This window comes from Spea bombifrons, chromosome 2, assembly GCF_027358695.1.
Source record: "Spea bombifrons isolate aSpeBom1 chromosome 2, aSpeBom1.2.pri, whole genome shotgun sequence".
Taxonomy (NCBI): domain Eukaryota; kingdom Metazoa; phylum Chordata; class Amphibia; order Anura; family Pelobatidae; genus Spea; species Spea bombifrons.
Genome location: NC_071088.1, coordinates 44,796,324 through 44,812,666, shown reverse-complemented (window position 1 = coordinate 44,812,666; position 16,343 = coordinate 44,796,324). Strand labels below are relative to the sequence as shown.

The window sequence follows — 16,343 nt, the reverse complement described above, 5'->3', positions numbered from 1 at the left end:
GCGGACCTTTGGTGGTGGATAATGGAATAATTTGTAGAAATGTGCTAAATCACATGATCAAGTCGCTATTAAAAAGTAATACCCATGATCCTTATTGGTGAGTTTTAATCCATGGGAATGAATTGGAGTGGTAAGGCTTGTCTATCACTCTCTACGATAATCATTGATTATGTTTTTTTGGTCATTTTTTTTATTTCCACTCAAATCTCTAGTTTTTAGTATTCTTCATACTGACAATTTTCTCCTGGCTAATTGAATTTTTATGGCAGTTGCCTAACTTAATTTTCTCCAGGGAAACAAAGACCAGTTGGACACCAGCAACAAGAGGTGTTAAAGTATATTTTTTATATATATATATTTTTTTAAAATAGATGTGAATTTTGTCTTCTTCAACATTTAGAAAAAATGTATTCCTTTTCGAGGAAGATTTTTTATTGCATATAGAATATTTTGTTGATTAGTAATATTGCACGAGACTAGTACAGTGAGATATAGTATTTTTTGTTATCACACTAATTAATGCATTCTGTTCATTGTTGCCGAGTAGATTGGAAAAAGTTAACTGGTTCTGATAGAGCTGTTTTTTTTAATTGGATTGCTGAATTTCAGTGGTTCTTTTGACAGTTAGCCAACATTATTTATTGTCTTACCTGAACTTTCTCTGAGATCAACCTATCCAGCCATCCTGTGTCAATGCGATTTTGCTGAAAACTCTCCGTCTCCAGGAGCTTTATCAAATATTCCACTGTCGTTCGAAAATCCCCTCTAATGGATAATTCCTTAAGTGCTACCACCATGTTGCTAAAAAAATTCAAAGATGAATAAGAAACATCCTGTGCAAAACTTCTTTCTTAAAATAAGATTAAAACATTACCAAATAAAGTATGGATGGATCAAAAGTCCATATTCAGGCCTAGGTATGTAGATTGTTAGAGTATGACAAGTATTGCAAAACTACAACCTTGAATATATAAATGCAAGTGGAACAATATATAGGACAACCCTTAAAGTGTTAAACTTTAACTCACGAGATGGCTTCTTCTCTGTTTTCTCCCCAAGAAAAGCAGTGTCCAAACTGAGAGTCAGCAAATTCATGGAGTCCTCCTGCTGCAGCAACACTGAAGTAACCCCACACGTTCTTGTTGCTGCGGAAATTAAGTTCTTGCACGGTTCCCGAGCTAGGTTTGAATCCCTAAAACACATAATATAAAATAATTACTTTGTGTGCACTATGCAAACTGAATATCAGCATACAGCAATAAAGTTTTACATTGAATGGCAAATCTCACAGTACATCAGATATTTTTATCTTTTAGACTATAAGAACAAATATGTTTACATGTTGGAAACAAAAAATGTAAACTTGTTACAGTATTTAACCTTTAAATCCTAAATATAAATACACTCATAACTATGCATAAACTAGAGGTATGTGGCCATTCACTAGATATGTTAGAAACGTATGTACATTGATCAACAACATTACCTCATCGGGATTTTCACTGGTAATACGAGCAGCAATAACATGTCCTCTGGGACTGGGAGCATTAAGAGGGTTGTCAAAGTCAATTGGTGTATCTCCCCAAGCAGGGACTCCATAAAGCATACGAATATCCTTGATTCTGTGAAGTGGAATTCCCATTGCAATCTATGAGAGAAGCACAAGACAAATACATATTCCATTATATTTAGAACTGTCTACTATCACTGCTAAATCCAAGGGACACTACTCTATGCTAATCCTACTGAGACTTTCTCCTGCTTTTGACACTGTGGACCACCCTCTTCTCATTCAAACTCTTCATGAACCTGGTTTCTGCTCTCTCCTGGTTAACATCCTACCTTTCTAATTGTAACTTCAGTGTCTCCCTCTCCAGCAACACTACCCCTCCCTAACATTCTCTGTCGGGGAAAGGCTCAGTTCCAGGACCCCTTCTGTTCTCCATTTACACTGCCTCACTTTGCAAAATCTCACCTTTTGGCTTTCAATTATGCTATCCTGCTCTCTCTTACTCTGTCTTACTTATACAATCGAACTGCCTTGCCTCTGTCTCTAACTGGATGCCCGCACATTTCCTAAAACTCAATCTCTCTAAAACTCATCTTCCTTCCCTCCAATGCTAACACGCCTCATCAGTCTCACTCAATGTCAATGATACACTCGTCTCCCTGTCTCCTCACACTCCTCATGTTCACCCCCCACATTCAGTCTGTCTCAATAAACTGCCGTCTCCATCTTAAAAACATTGCCCACATTCACCCCTTTCTAACACAAGATGCCACCAAGGCCCATGTCCATGCCCTCATTATCGTCCGCCTTGACCATTGTAACTCTGTCTTAGCAGGTCTCCTCGTCCTACTATCCACCATAAATGCTACTGCCAGACTTATCTTTCTCGCCCATTTGTTTACTAGCACCTCTCCCCAGTCTCTTCACTGGCTGCCTGAGCTCTTCAGGATTTATTTCTTCATATTTGCCCGAAATGTACATTGGCTAATTTATATGGATAATAAATTGTTTTGTTTTTTTTCCCATTTAAGAGTGTGTACAGTTTATTATTGTTTTTCTGCTATTGCCTATGGAGAATTTTTATGGCAGATGATCCCTTAATGAGTTGGTGACTACTATGGATTTTGATGCTTTGGTGTGCTCCACAGTTATTGTTATTTTGTCATGTTGCATCTGGCGCCTGAGCCCAAGACAGTAACTGACTCTGTTTTATGATTAACTTATGATATATGATGTGGATAAAGAATAAGATGTATGGAATATCACGTATGTTAATATTTCAATCAATAAAACAGAATCATATCAAAGTCATGTGACTTGGCTTTATTGATCTGCTCCCAACCATTGTTAGACCTTTCTCAATAAAAAATTGGGTATACAGGTCATGAAATAATACTTACAACCTTACTTATAATACTTACAACCTGTGAACTAGGGCTGCATATTGACCTTGTTCTCATTTGAAGCTACCACCGTTAAGGAGACCTTATTAATTAATTTTCCATGTCCTTTACAGTGGGAGGCACATTGCTAAAAATCTAATTTTTTATGAAAATTAGTTAGTACTATAACCTATATTCACAAGACACAAGTATGAAAAACAATGAGATTGAGAGTCTCCATTACAAGTGATACAGACCAGACAGAATCATGCAACAAGTACCCAAGTATCACTTAAAAAAAACTTAAAAATATATAAATGTGTAATATTCTGAAAATAAGACGGAGTGGTAGAAGCATGGAATAGATTTCCAGCATATGTGTCAAGTTAAACAAATGATTAAGGAGAAACATAAACTGGTAGTTTGATAATTCAGAAGCGACTTTGATCTTCCTGAAAAAGGGACTGCTGACTGAGTATTTTTGAAACCGCGTGCTTATGGATTTATAATAGTCGCAATATTTGTAACAAGGTACGGCAATATTTCTTCCAGTCCATCAAAAATCTTTTTCTACCAACTCTCAAAGAAAATCATACACATGGATGACTCCAATCAATAGGTATGTGTAGTACATTACATAAATATAATATTATTCTGCATGTGTGAAAAAGAGGATTTCCTGGAATATGTAGGGTAAGCCTAGAACTATTAAATATTAAATATGTGAACTAATTGTTCAACACTGATCAATTTGATGTCAATCAGGATGTTGGGGTTTACCTGGAGCTGAGCAGCGGGAAGGTTTACATCAGCCACCATCTCAGTGCAGGGATGTTCAACTTGTAGACGGGGGTTTAATTCCAGGAAGTAAAAACTACCATCTTGGCTGTACAGGTACTCCACCGTCCCAGCACTTACATAACCAACCATTTTGGCCAGTTTCACTGCACACTGTAAGAAGAAATTATTTTCAATTAGGAATTCTGTGTAATACAGGGTACAGAATAATTAGGGGACTACAAATACTAGCCTACCCTAAATATTGACATCTAAAAAGACATATTACAAATTTGTACCTTCTCAGTTTTACACCCCCTCTAACCAATTTTCCCACCAAAATGTAATAAATAATAAACATCTCTGAATTATCTGATCTTATTTTCTAATAATAAGAATCAACCAATTCCAGCCTTTCATCTGCTGTATTATTACTAACTGAATATACATTTACCATTCATAACACAGTGTAACCAATTTGGACTGGTAATAGAATAGAACTGCAAGCTCTTTGGTCTAGAAAACGTTGCCAGTTCTGTGGGCCTTACATTTTTGATTTCCACTCACCTGCTCCATCTTTTCAAACACGGAAGTGGTAGCAATAGACGCAGGTGCCTCTTCAATAATCTTCTGGTGACGTCGTTGAACGGAGCAGTCACGACCAAAAAGTGAGATGGCATTGCCATACTGATCAGAAAGTATTTGAACTTCCAGGTGCCGGGATTGCTTTGCCAGTCTCATTACAAAAATGGGAGACCCAGGAACTTCAGTTTGCACCTGTAAAGGAAACACAGCATTATATTGTATCAACCGTGGTTGTAATTTTAAAATTTTGGGGACCCATTTTACAATTATAAGCATTCTGCCATGCCTTCATGCCACTTTAAGTCATTGTATAGAATGTAAAACCTAAAAGAGGAGGGCTTCATGCCAAGTCCTGGTTTTCATGAGGACCTACTCCAGTAAGACTGAGGATCATATAACAAGGCTTTAACTTCTATAAAGCAAGAGAGACAGTTGCTCAAGGCGCCACAAGGGAATAGGGAATGTTTGAGCTGCCTGGCATCAATGCCCTTGTTGCCTCCCTATTCTCCCCTCTGCTTCTAGGAGGGGATGAGACATCAGCGTAGTGCATGACCTCGCTCCAAGTACTAAGTTACGGCACTAACATATCCGGTGGTATAGCATCAAAAGCATAACAACCTTACTATATTAGACTAACAAATTAAATTCATGAGGTATTGCTTTTTTAACCCATTTTTTGGGTACCACTGAAATCTAAACTCCTCATCAGTATAGTACAACACATCGATACCCCAAATGCACTGGCATTTAATATAATTATGTTTATAAAATGTGTAATTATTTTGAAGCTATTAAATTTAAAATTAACAGAAGCTAAAAGCAGTGGCAAATGTGGCAAACAAGCATATCTTTTCAATTTCCCCGTTCTTAAATGTTTTCCTCGTTTCCCTCACCATTACATAGGCAACTAGAAACAATCAACGTCAAAACAAATCAGCAAAAAGGAAACAATCATTTAACATGGAAAAATAATAAAGAAGATGAAATGGTTGAATTGAAATGGTTGTTCCCACTGGTTTAAACAAAAAGTAGGTACAAAAAATAATTATATATCTTATTTTAATCTGCAACAACCACCATATGTTTCAAAAACATTTTAAATAATAACAACATTATTATTAATTTGGGAGAAAGTGACTTATCTGCTTTAGTAACACAAAATGGCAGGGAAAGGTGCTTACAAAAAAAAAATAACAGAATTACAAACTATATATAGTTGAACATAATGCACTAAAGTGCTAAATTATTGAGCTAGTAACAGAAAAAGAGGGTGTGTTAATGCCTTTAGGTAATCTGAAGAAATACAAACATTTCTCTTACATTCATTTTGTTACCAGCAACACTGATAAAAGGGATAATTGGAAACAATTGAAACAGGAGTGTTCACTTATTTAGATGTGAACTAGCAGGTTAAGCAAGATTAAGGCGCTTGCAGTTTCCTTAACACTTACGTCATACCTTAAACAATAAAGCAAACTCAACCAGCAAACACTATTTAAAAGTGCCTATCTGAGGCATACAGTACATGTTGGCCCAATTTTGGTGAGCTCTATCTAATTTTACATGGCTACATTGGCTACCCACTGAGACTATCGTGTAATGCAGAGCTCTCTCTGGACATCAATGAGACAATGGAAGCAATGTGAACGCACAGAAAAGGCTTTCGACCAATAAAGTTGCTTGATTTCTGACATTAAAGGGACACTTTAATGCATATGATAGCTGAGTGGTTCCGTTAAAACTGTATGCAGTCCTCATTGCAAATGTACGGAGGGATTCTGAGGAATCTCATGCCATATCTCTTGCAATGTGATATACTAACCACCAGTCAGCTCTAGTGCTGGCTCAACGGGCATCTAGGGGAGTTTAAAGAGGCCTCCTGTGGACAGGAGTGGATAACGTTCTCATTGATTTCAGAGGGAAGACTGTCATTTATTGCTGCTTCCACTTTCGAGAGTTGCTTACTTAAAGTATTAAATACTTAAAGTATTTTGGCCGGTTTAAAAAAGGCATAAAGTGCTTACAAAGTAAAATAAAATGCAGAGGCGTATCTACTGAAAATAGCGCCTATGGCAAGCACTGAAATAGCGCCCCTGTCCAAAATATCTAAAACCCATTTACTAGCCCCTGCTGCCCATATATATAAATATATATATAAATATTAGTCCCTGCTGCTGATAGCGGGTATAGATCAACACACAAACCCACATCAACTGAAATTCACTTGTGATCTCAGCACTGAAGGTATATATCAAATAAACAGAATCAGACATACAAATCCTGTATTTGCAGGTATACAATAATAATATATGAAACGTAGCATAGCAGATATGATCTACAGAATAACACAAAAACCCAGCTTTGCAGGTAAAGATCAATTGGAATTCACATAAAAACACGGCATTAAAGGTATATTTACAACCCCCTAAATTACAGGCATAGATCACAGGTTGCACACCCCAAAGCCAGCCCTGGCATCCACACTGCCCACATAGAACCTGGCCAGCACCCAGATTACACACATAAGATTTGCAATCTTTTCCCCAAATAGCCCAGCACAAGTCAACTTTGTCCCCAAACAGTCCGGCCAGTGCCATCTTTGTCCCATATACACCCTGCCTGTGCCATCTTGGTCCCCAAGGCTCAAACCTCCTGCTAGTGCCATCTTTGCCCTTCCACAATTATACATCTATGATACACACAAACACTTTTACAGTCACTCACTAATTCACACTTTAATTCAGACAACTCATCCACACATTAACTCATGCACTCCCTCATTCACTCAATGCATCCACACATTAACTCATGCTCTCCCTCATTCAGACAATACATTCACATATTAACTCATGCTCTCTCTCATTCACTCAATGCATCCACACATTAATGCACACTCTTTACTTATATCTACCCCCTCTCCCTCCCCTATCACTTTCTACCCCCCTCCCTTATCACTTTCTACCCCCCTCCCTCATCACTTTTTAACCCCCTCCCTCATCACTTTTTAACCCCTCTCCCTCCCCCTACCCACTACATATCCCCCACCTCTCTCACCTTGAAGTCCAGCGACGGGAGGACGATGCTGCTGTCTTCCTGCACCGCTCGCTGGTGCCCGCTGCTTCACTGCTGAGCGCCGTAATATGACGTCATATTTCGGTGCCCAGCAGTGAAGCAGCGGGCACCAGCGAGCGGCTTTTAAACGCTGTCTTCTTTTTTTTGATGCGGGGGAGAACGAGGGGCGCCGAGCGGTTGCTAGGCGCCCCTCTCCTCCGCATCAGTGTTTAAAAGCCGCTCGCGGCATATTGCGGCGCTCTGCATGAAATGCCGGCACCGGGACGGGGGTAGAGGGCTCGTGGAGGAGAATGAGGGGCGCCGAGCGGTTGCTAGGCGCCCCTCTCTCTCCTCCGCATAAAAAAATAATAAATGCAGGTGAGCGGCATTTAAAAGCCGCTCACCGGCGCCCCCCTTGAGATGGCGCCCATGACACGTGCCATGGCTGCCATACCCTATATACGCCTCTGATAAAATGTCCTTAAATGTGTAGCTTTAGATTGTCCTTGCAATACTGTTTTACATATAGACTGATTATCCCCCTCCAATACTGCACTGATGGCACTTGGATTTTTCACAACATTTGGCCAGACGACTTCTTGAAACAAACAGCAAAAGACACACAAAAGAATACCTTTTAGATGTAGATGGGAAACCTTTATAAATTTAGCTTGTACAATGTAAATTAATATAACCAATAATATACATCTACACTAAAAAGTTACCTGGCGGAATAAATTAGGGAAATCTTCGGCGTTGTTGACTTTCCGAATTCCTTTCCCTCCGCCCCCCTCAGATGCTTTAATCATTACTGGGTACCCAACAACTTCTGCTGCCTATAAGGAAAAAAGAAAGTGAGATGAGGCAAATCCCATTCTTTCACAAAGTTCTGTAACATCTCACAAATCAGATCTGTGTCCTTAACCGGGGGATATTTTCATTATTAATGAGCTATGAGTTAAAACATAAGAAAAGACAAAATATAGTTATTCATTCTCTAAATATTACACTCACACTGGATGTCCTCAAGACATAGATGTCTTATCATACACAATTTTCCAATGCGGTATAAAAAAAAAAAAGCCATATTAGGAATGCACAAGCCCTATTTCTATGACAAATTCAAATTGGATTCCATTTTGGAGGTTAATGTGAGAGTTCTTTAGTTACTGGAATTAAGAAAAAGATAGTAGTTTCATTTTCTAATTCCCTGGCTGTCTCTACTGAAAGCAGTACACATAATTAAATACAGATTCCTGCACATGGCCTTTAGCATTCCTATTAAAGTCAATGGGAGCTAAGATACAGGTGATTTGCTGACGCCATTTTCTTAGCATTCAGGAGGAGCTCAGAGCACTGCAGGAAGTAGTCTTCCTCTTATACTTCCTGGTGTCAGTACCGGCAGTTGACCAAGGAGGCAATAAGGCCTCGGTCTTCTTTTCTAACTCAAATAACTAAACAATGGATGCATTGATAGGCAATAAAGTGTGAAATAGAAAAACTGACTCTAGTATGCATTCAAAATAGAACATTTTGGACTGGGCCTTTTTATTCATATAAGGACACCTGTGTGGAAATTTTCACCACAGGACAGCAGATACCAATAAGGCCATCTACTTCGATTAGAGGACCCTTATCTCCAGTTCAAACATAAAAAAATATTTACATTAAAACGGAGAGCCTTAAGAGAGCATTAATATGTTATAGCAAACAAAGACATTTATTTACTTTCATTTAAAGAGTGGATAGCCCAAGACGTAACTTCCATGTCAAAGGGGGAAAGCTGCCCCAGGTAGTGCATGATTGAGCCCTTACAATACTGATTGAGCCTTCCGATAACGTGATACACACATTCCTTAGCCGTTTCCTTACCTTCAGACCATCGTCAACATCTTTCACATAGCCCTTCTTATAAAGTTCTTGAGGCACATTTAGAATGCCTTTCTTTATTTCATTTTCATGCCATTCCACTTTGAGTCCTAATTCAAAGAAATACATTACTTTTAGTATTCAACAGGTATTTTGTATCACACTCATGGTCATGTAATGGAGGGACACTCATTTTATTCTAACTCATTTATTTCAAATGTTATAGTCCGACACATGGAAAAGTGTGACTGAAAATATAACCACAATTGAGTAATCCATTAAAGGTGTGGTTGTTTAACTAAGACTAGACATGATTTGACCTACTATAGCATGTTAAATAAATACACCTTACCTGCCATTTCATTGTTTCCTTACATAAGTAATCACATGAAAAAGAGTACATTTAAACCATAACAACCAAAAGCTGTTTTTGTGTCGTAGTGTAATATGATATTCTCTGACAAATTAATGGGCAAAATGTCACAAAATTGAAGAATTACTTCTGTGAAGGGATTGAGCAATCGACAGTAAAAGAAACATTTCTAATGCTGCATTTCTTCATACAGTTCCTAAGTTCAGTAAGGCAGGGTAAACAAATGATGATGTCTATTCAGTCCTGATTGGTGCATAATTTAAGAACCTACTCAAAAATAAAAGCAAAAAAGAAAAATATAGAGGAAAATATACTGCATATGAAGAAGCTCTTATGAACGGATTACGTTTTGCTTTCCTGTGCTCAATGACCAATCGGTGCTTCAATTAGCAGAACAGCTTTACCACCCGTGCTTTATTTAAGGAAAAAAATAATGAAATTTATCCACACAGATCATTTTATTTAAATATAGTAACAGACAATGTTCCGTGTTGGCTTAAATAGCCATGTAGAATAAGAGCGTAAAACAGAAATAAAATCAATAGTTCAGATGCAGATTCCCCATGCCAGTTAAAAAAAAAATAATTCATAAATATTTTCACACCGCCTACTACGGAGATCCCAGAAATCCAAATTTGGATTGGTCCCTCTTTCTCCACCACATTGTTTTGTGGATAATCAGTATCGGTGTACTATAGTATTCTACAACCCTAAAAGTAAAAAGTGTGTATGTGTATTTTTATAAATTGTGTGAATATTTTATTCTTCTCATATTTGGACTTAATCTCTTCCGTTCACGTATCTGAAGGTATTCATTGTGTCTCTCATTTTCTTTTAATAAGACCGTGTACCAGTTTAATGGCCCCTTCTTAAATTCTCTCTAATGTACACACTAACCACCCTGTCTAAAGTTAAACTACCCTTCTTGTTTTGGGGATAAGCAACTTGGGGTAGAAAATGCAAGCCTTTATCATCTAGCATTGAACATTAAAATTGACTATCGCTCTAATGTTACAGTGGGTAAAAGGGAGTGCAGATTGAACACGCATTGGAAAATGAAGTCATATTTTCTTACCACTGCCACTCCATGGAAGGGTTGGAATCCCAGCTGTCTGGGCTACAATGGATGACGCAATTTTATCACCTAAGGCCCACATTGCTTGACTGGGTGGCCCTGCAAAAGTTGAAAGAAAAATAAGACAAATTGTTTCTGATACATAATCCTAATTTATAATTTCTGATACATTTTATACATAATGGACGATAGCTGATTTGTAGAATAGCACGATAGCAAAACAAGATCAAAAATCCGAATCCTTGCTTTACAGGAAATGTCTTCCTGACTTTGTGACTTTTGTTTCAATGGCCAACCAGCTAGTATACATGGGAACCCTCAGGGTTCTTCCCAATCTCAGGGTAAAGACATGACTCCCATGCCACATAAATGACTCCCAGTTGGTTCTTTTGCTACCAGGATGTTATGGGTGATATCCCTGTAGAATGCAGGTGACTAAATTAAGTGTGTATTTAAACAACGACAAGAAAAGGTTTCCATGAGGGACAGTATTTGAGCTATTTGGTAAAAAAATTTAGCGAGTCACTACAATAGAATTTTCAAAATGGGCTATAAAAGGGTTAGGACGTCAAGAGTTTCAGAGACAGCTCATTTAGAAAGATCCCTTTCGCTAACAATGTATAGCAAGACTTCCCAGGTCTGATACCTAACAGAACCTTCTTTAACACGGTGTACAAAAGAGATCCGTCAGCTTTAGAAGTAAATTAAAATTCTTACAAATTATAGGAGTATGTGCTAGGCCTTTTGATATGACTGGCAATTCACTAGCAGAGCCGTAATGTTATTAGTTATGGATAATTATCTTGTTACCCATTACCCTTGATCTAATATAACAAATGACTTTTTTATTGTTCCCTTACTGCGTGCTTTTAGAAAACCTACACACATCATTTCACCTAAATAAAATGGCATTAAAGTAAGTGTTACAACATTTGTCATTGAAATCTCCTCAGAGGAAAATATTACATGAGTATTTTAGCTTATAGTTATTACAGAAACTCTAATTCTTACCCATGAACGCAATGCCGTTTTTGTGAAGAAGTTCGGGGAGCTTAGGGTTCTCCGATGCATGTCCCCAACCGGCCCACACAGCCTAAAATAAACAAAAACTATTGAAGGGGACACTTTATGGGGGGGGGACATAAATTGCAGCAATGTATATAGTAACGTAGGTTATTGCCAACAAAAAATAGGTTTTTTTTCTCATTTTTCTTCAATAATCTTCCTTTACCTGCAGAAGTGGATGCTGCAATCATTGTCAGTTTTGTAATACCTTGGATGGCTTTTCCTGCTCAAGCAACATACTCTCCTGATACATTATGGCAATTATAACGAAGTCTGTTTGTTTCATGGACTTTCATTGGTGAGAGTTTGGCTGGGTAATTAAGACTGAGCCATTCTATTGTTTATCACAGGCAGTATGATTAAGTGTTTGTCTAGTGGACTGGGCTAAGAAAACAGAGCTAGAACACATACAAATAGCTAATATGCAGATGCCTGCCCAATTTGTTGATCCCCATATGATGTAATAATCAAAGAACACAAAATATTAGTCCACATAGATCAAGGGAGAAATAGACAGAATTCTAGGTCATTAATATTTTTTTTTTTTAAAAGTAACTTCAAATAATTTTAAATTCTGACAAAGGAAAAGGCAGAGGATATTTCAGATCACATAAAGGACAACAAAAAAAAGTGAGCAGTAAGTAATACCTGTACTGGGATTCTTTTTGCAATGTCAAGGATGAGTTCCACATTGGCGTAATTGTTATTGTTGGTCCCTCCAGGTACGGGTACATAATGATCTGCCATCTTGATGTACTCTATGTAGGTAAGATCATAGTAACAGATTCAGGCAAAAGAACAGAAAGACTGATGATTTTACGGAAGGGTGATTTGGTATTGTCTACCAACAACCCACTATACATCAAAATTAAAGTTTAAAGGTCAGTGGGGGGGGGATAAAATGCACATTTAAGCATTAAAATATTTTTACAAAGTAAGGCATTTGTTTTTACCGTTACATATTTTCACTAGCAACGCAAAAACAAATGACAATTGCACTTATAATTAAACCTTCTTAACATGATCTATAGTGCAGTGCTTGGGTTTAGCCCATTTAAAGTGACGGTTCTATAAAGGATCAGTACGCAGTGTACCCAGTTTTTATTAATACAGGTTAGAGAAATGTCACAACTATCAAAAAATGTAATAGCCCAAAGGACTACTGAAACAATATCTGATGTGTGTGTAGCAGCTTAACAGGTCTATTAATTCCTAAATGAGATCACACATCACAAAAAGCCTCATCTCCCTTGCAGAAGTGAAATGCATGTTGGCTTAACATCCTTGCTGTTTTGGTTCTACTCATTTTGTTTTGTTTCTACTTACGCTGGCGCCACTTTTCTGAGCAGGAGATATGTTGATTTGGATGAAATGCAGAGCTTTCCTGCCACTGATTGGCTGCTTCAAGCATTGAGGAGGGCAGCTGCAGCTTCTACATCAAGCAATGTCTTTCTTTTTTTTTTAAATCTGGTGCTCATTTTTTTAAAATCTAAAGTCATGTATCCTTTACATTAAAATCACAAGAACAACTCTGATATTTCTTGGGAGGGGGCACAGACAGTTTATGGGGTTTATTTTTTTAAAGGAAAAGTAAGCAGGTGCTTTGTGGTTTTAACTCCTACAATTCACTATTGATTGAAGGGTTAACACTGGCAAGTTTCGGTAGCAAAAAAAAAAAAAAAGGCTGAGTTGGGAGTAGAGACTAAAAAAAATGTCACTAATTTAGCTATGTATTATGCATGTCACAGGTGTTGGACCTTCATAATATACATTGGAGTCGAGGAGTTGAAACCACAACTCTCCTATAAACTTCAACTTTAGTGAATATACCCCTATGAATCACATTTTGAGGACTAGTTTTAAGTTGGTCACTAAAAGTGACACTTTAAGGATTGTCTTACTTGAGCACAGATTGTTAATGTATGTATCCAGACAAATTAACCTGTGTTTTACACAGTTATTAATAAAACTAGTTAATGAAAAGGAGTTGCCAAGTACAAGAGATAATAGATGATTCTTAATGTGTTAATGTATATAGTTTAGATAGCTGGGTCACTTCAATTCCTTTACCCAGTGAGAAGAGCTATGAGAACATACCCTGGGATCTGCTGGGTCATGTCAACTGTTGACATTCTGACATTACCCCACCGATGATAACCAAGCATACAGCAAAAACCAGCCCAGTTAGCAGCGCCGAATACGAAACGAACCTGCGTTGGCTTTCAAGTCCTCAGGCGTTACCATAACAACAAAACGGATCGCTCTCTCATTCCTGAACATTTCATACGACCACCGTCTGATTGACCGCATACACTTAACTGCTGCAATGCCGTTATTAGCAATGAGTACCTGATAAAAGGAAAAACAAACAATCTAAACACACTTGTGCAGTTAGAGACGCAAAATCTTACTTTGAAAAACTACAAAAAAAATAGACATATATATATATATATATAACTACACAATGTAATCTCACAGCTGAACCAAAAAGCACTAGAATCACTTATTTGCTAAAGGAATGAAGGCACTTCCAGTTCTGGTTCAATATATAATGTGGTCTTTGAATTTTCCATATAGAATAGTCCAGATGTATTTGCCCAGTTTGACCTACACGGGCATCTAATCGATAAATTGTTCTAGTCTCCATATGGTAGTCTCCATCGTCAAGTGTTAATATAATGTCCCGTGGAAACAAGTTCAAACGCCTTGATAATATTTAAAGATACCTGAAAATGATATAGGAGACGTGCAGTCAAAGTTTTTCACTCTATTTTTCTTTTAACTTTTACCTACCTACTTACAGTTAACATAAATAAATATGAAGCGGTAGTTCACGGAAGATTTGTGGTTTTAACTGTGAATTCATGAGCAAATTTCTCTGAAATGGGGGCTGAGGTGACCTTGCATAATGCAAGGCATTAAAGAAATGAACGCTTTGCACATTTGAATTATTCTTGCAGCAGAAACTCAATGGGCTCAGTGTTTCATAATGCAACTTGAGGGAGATGAAACTGCAACTCTCCTGCAAACTCGACAGCTTTGCTTGCCTTTGCCTTCTCTCAGCAATTCTATGAACAAGTATAATTGCCCTATACTGTCATGCATTGGACCTTTATCACTGTACTAATTAAAAGTGCTTTTGTATTTCAATTGGGGAAGGGCATGTGTTACATTTTGAACCCCTTAATGACAAAGCCCGTACATGTACGGACTCAAAATGCATTGTTTTCAATGGGTTTAGGGACCGCCCATTGTCCTTAAGGGGTTAAAACTGGCCTTTATCAAAAGGACTTTTTTCATTCCTCTGTTCTCATTCATCCTTGTTTTCCTTTATCTTTTATTTTCTTTATTTTGACCTACTTCCCCCAAAACAAACCCTGGATTCATAGCTAATATATATTCTGTTCTATGTGCCCAGACGTTTTTATAAGCAAAATATTTGACAAATAACCTTTTCAATGACTTTATTTCCTCCAAACCGAGTGACAAATTCTGCTGGAGAAGCAACCGTGAAATCCCTCTGCAAGTCGATTTTCTTTCGATCTCGACCTTGCTTGACCAAGTGTAAACCGGACATGCTAGGCCTGTAACAAAACGAAGACGTTAGTAGTGAAAAAAAAAATCCAATGGCGCGCAAGAGACTTTTGTTTAGGAAATTTTACTCAAAATTATTAACCTGTGAACACAAACTAATTGTGATTGCAAAAGTACTATACTGGTACTGTAAGTTGCAAGACACTATGTTTACCAAGAATCTTTTATAATTACTGTATTTGTCTATTTATAAAATAACCCCCATTATTCTTTCACTTTCTTAAAGAAATACAATTAAATACATACCAGTCCCAAATTTCCCAGGACAGTCCCATTTTTAGGTCCTGTCACGTGAAATTTGGGTCCGTCCCGGCATAAAAATACTGCCTACGCACCATGCATTACACTGTGTACAGGCAGCATTGTGTTTTAATCAGTGGTTCTCAACCTTCTTAATGCAGCGACCCTTTAATACAGTTCCTCATGTTGTGGTGACCCCCAACCATAAAATTATGTAATTATATATTGTGAAATATGTGTTTTCAGATGGTCTTAGGCGACCCCTGCGAAAGGGTCGTTCGACCCCCAAAGGTTGAGAACCGCAGGTTGAGAACCGCTGGTCTAAATGCTTGTAAATGAGCTCCAAACTACCCAGCATCTGTCCTGAGTAGGCGCTGCAGGGTCACGTCGAGTGCACTTTAGGCCCCACCCCTTTTCTCCTGGAATGAAATGCCGGTCAGTATGTTAATATGCTCCGTCTACTCTGTTCAATTTTACAACTAAACCTACCACTAGAAAAAGCAAGAGCCAAACCATTCATAGAAATATTTGTTTCAATCAAATAAAAGTTTTCATCATCCATAATTGTCCAAGAAACACTTGTCATGACAAAGCAGACACGTATAGGTTGTTGCCCAAAATTTCAATTTTTTTCTTTAAGTGATAAAACCATCAGAGGAAAGAATAAAACTGATCTGCTAGTGGGACAGCACCTTTAAATACTAAAACTCTAAAGCACGTGAAAGTAAAGAGCAGGCTGTGGTTTTGTTTTGGTAAATGTTATGCTATACAATGTACTAATATACTAACGACCCATGCTAAAGAATACCATATACCATATCG

At 37.7% G+C, this 16,343-nt stretch overlaps 1 protein-coding gene across 1 annotated transcript in view; it reads right to left on the bottom strand.

The window, feature by feature from the left end:
• The window catches only part of ACACA (acetyl-CoA carboxylase alpha), a 144,644-nt gene that overhangs the window by 115,329 nt on the left and 12,972 nt on the right, over nt 1-16,343 (bottom strand). The window contains exons 3-14 of the mRNA XM_053457694.1: nt 15,139-15,271; nt 13,898-14,036; nt 12,336-12,445; nt 11,634-11,715; nt 10,623-10,721; nt 9,178-9,284; nt 8,031-8,141; nt 4,237-4,446; nt 3,673-3,843; nt 1,487-1,648; nt 1,029-1,192; nt 651-801 (exon numbers count right to left, since the gene is read on the bottom strand). Of these exons, the coding sequence (XP_053313669.1) occupies nt 651-801; nt 1,029-1,192; nt 1,487-1,648; nt 3,673-3,843; nt 4,237-4,446; nt 8,031-8,141; nt 9,178-9,284; nt 10,623-10,721; nt 11,634-11,715; nt 12,336-12,445; nt 13,898-14,036; nt 15,139-15,271 (1,639 nt within the window). The remainder of the gene's footprint in view (nt 1-650; nt 802-1,028; nt 1,193-1,486; nt 1,649-3,672; nt 3,844-4,236; nt 4,447-8,030; nt 8,142-9,177; nt 9,285-10,622; nt 10,722-11,633; nt 11,716-12,335; nt 12,446-13,897; nt 14,037-15,138; nt 15,272-16,343) is intronic.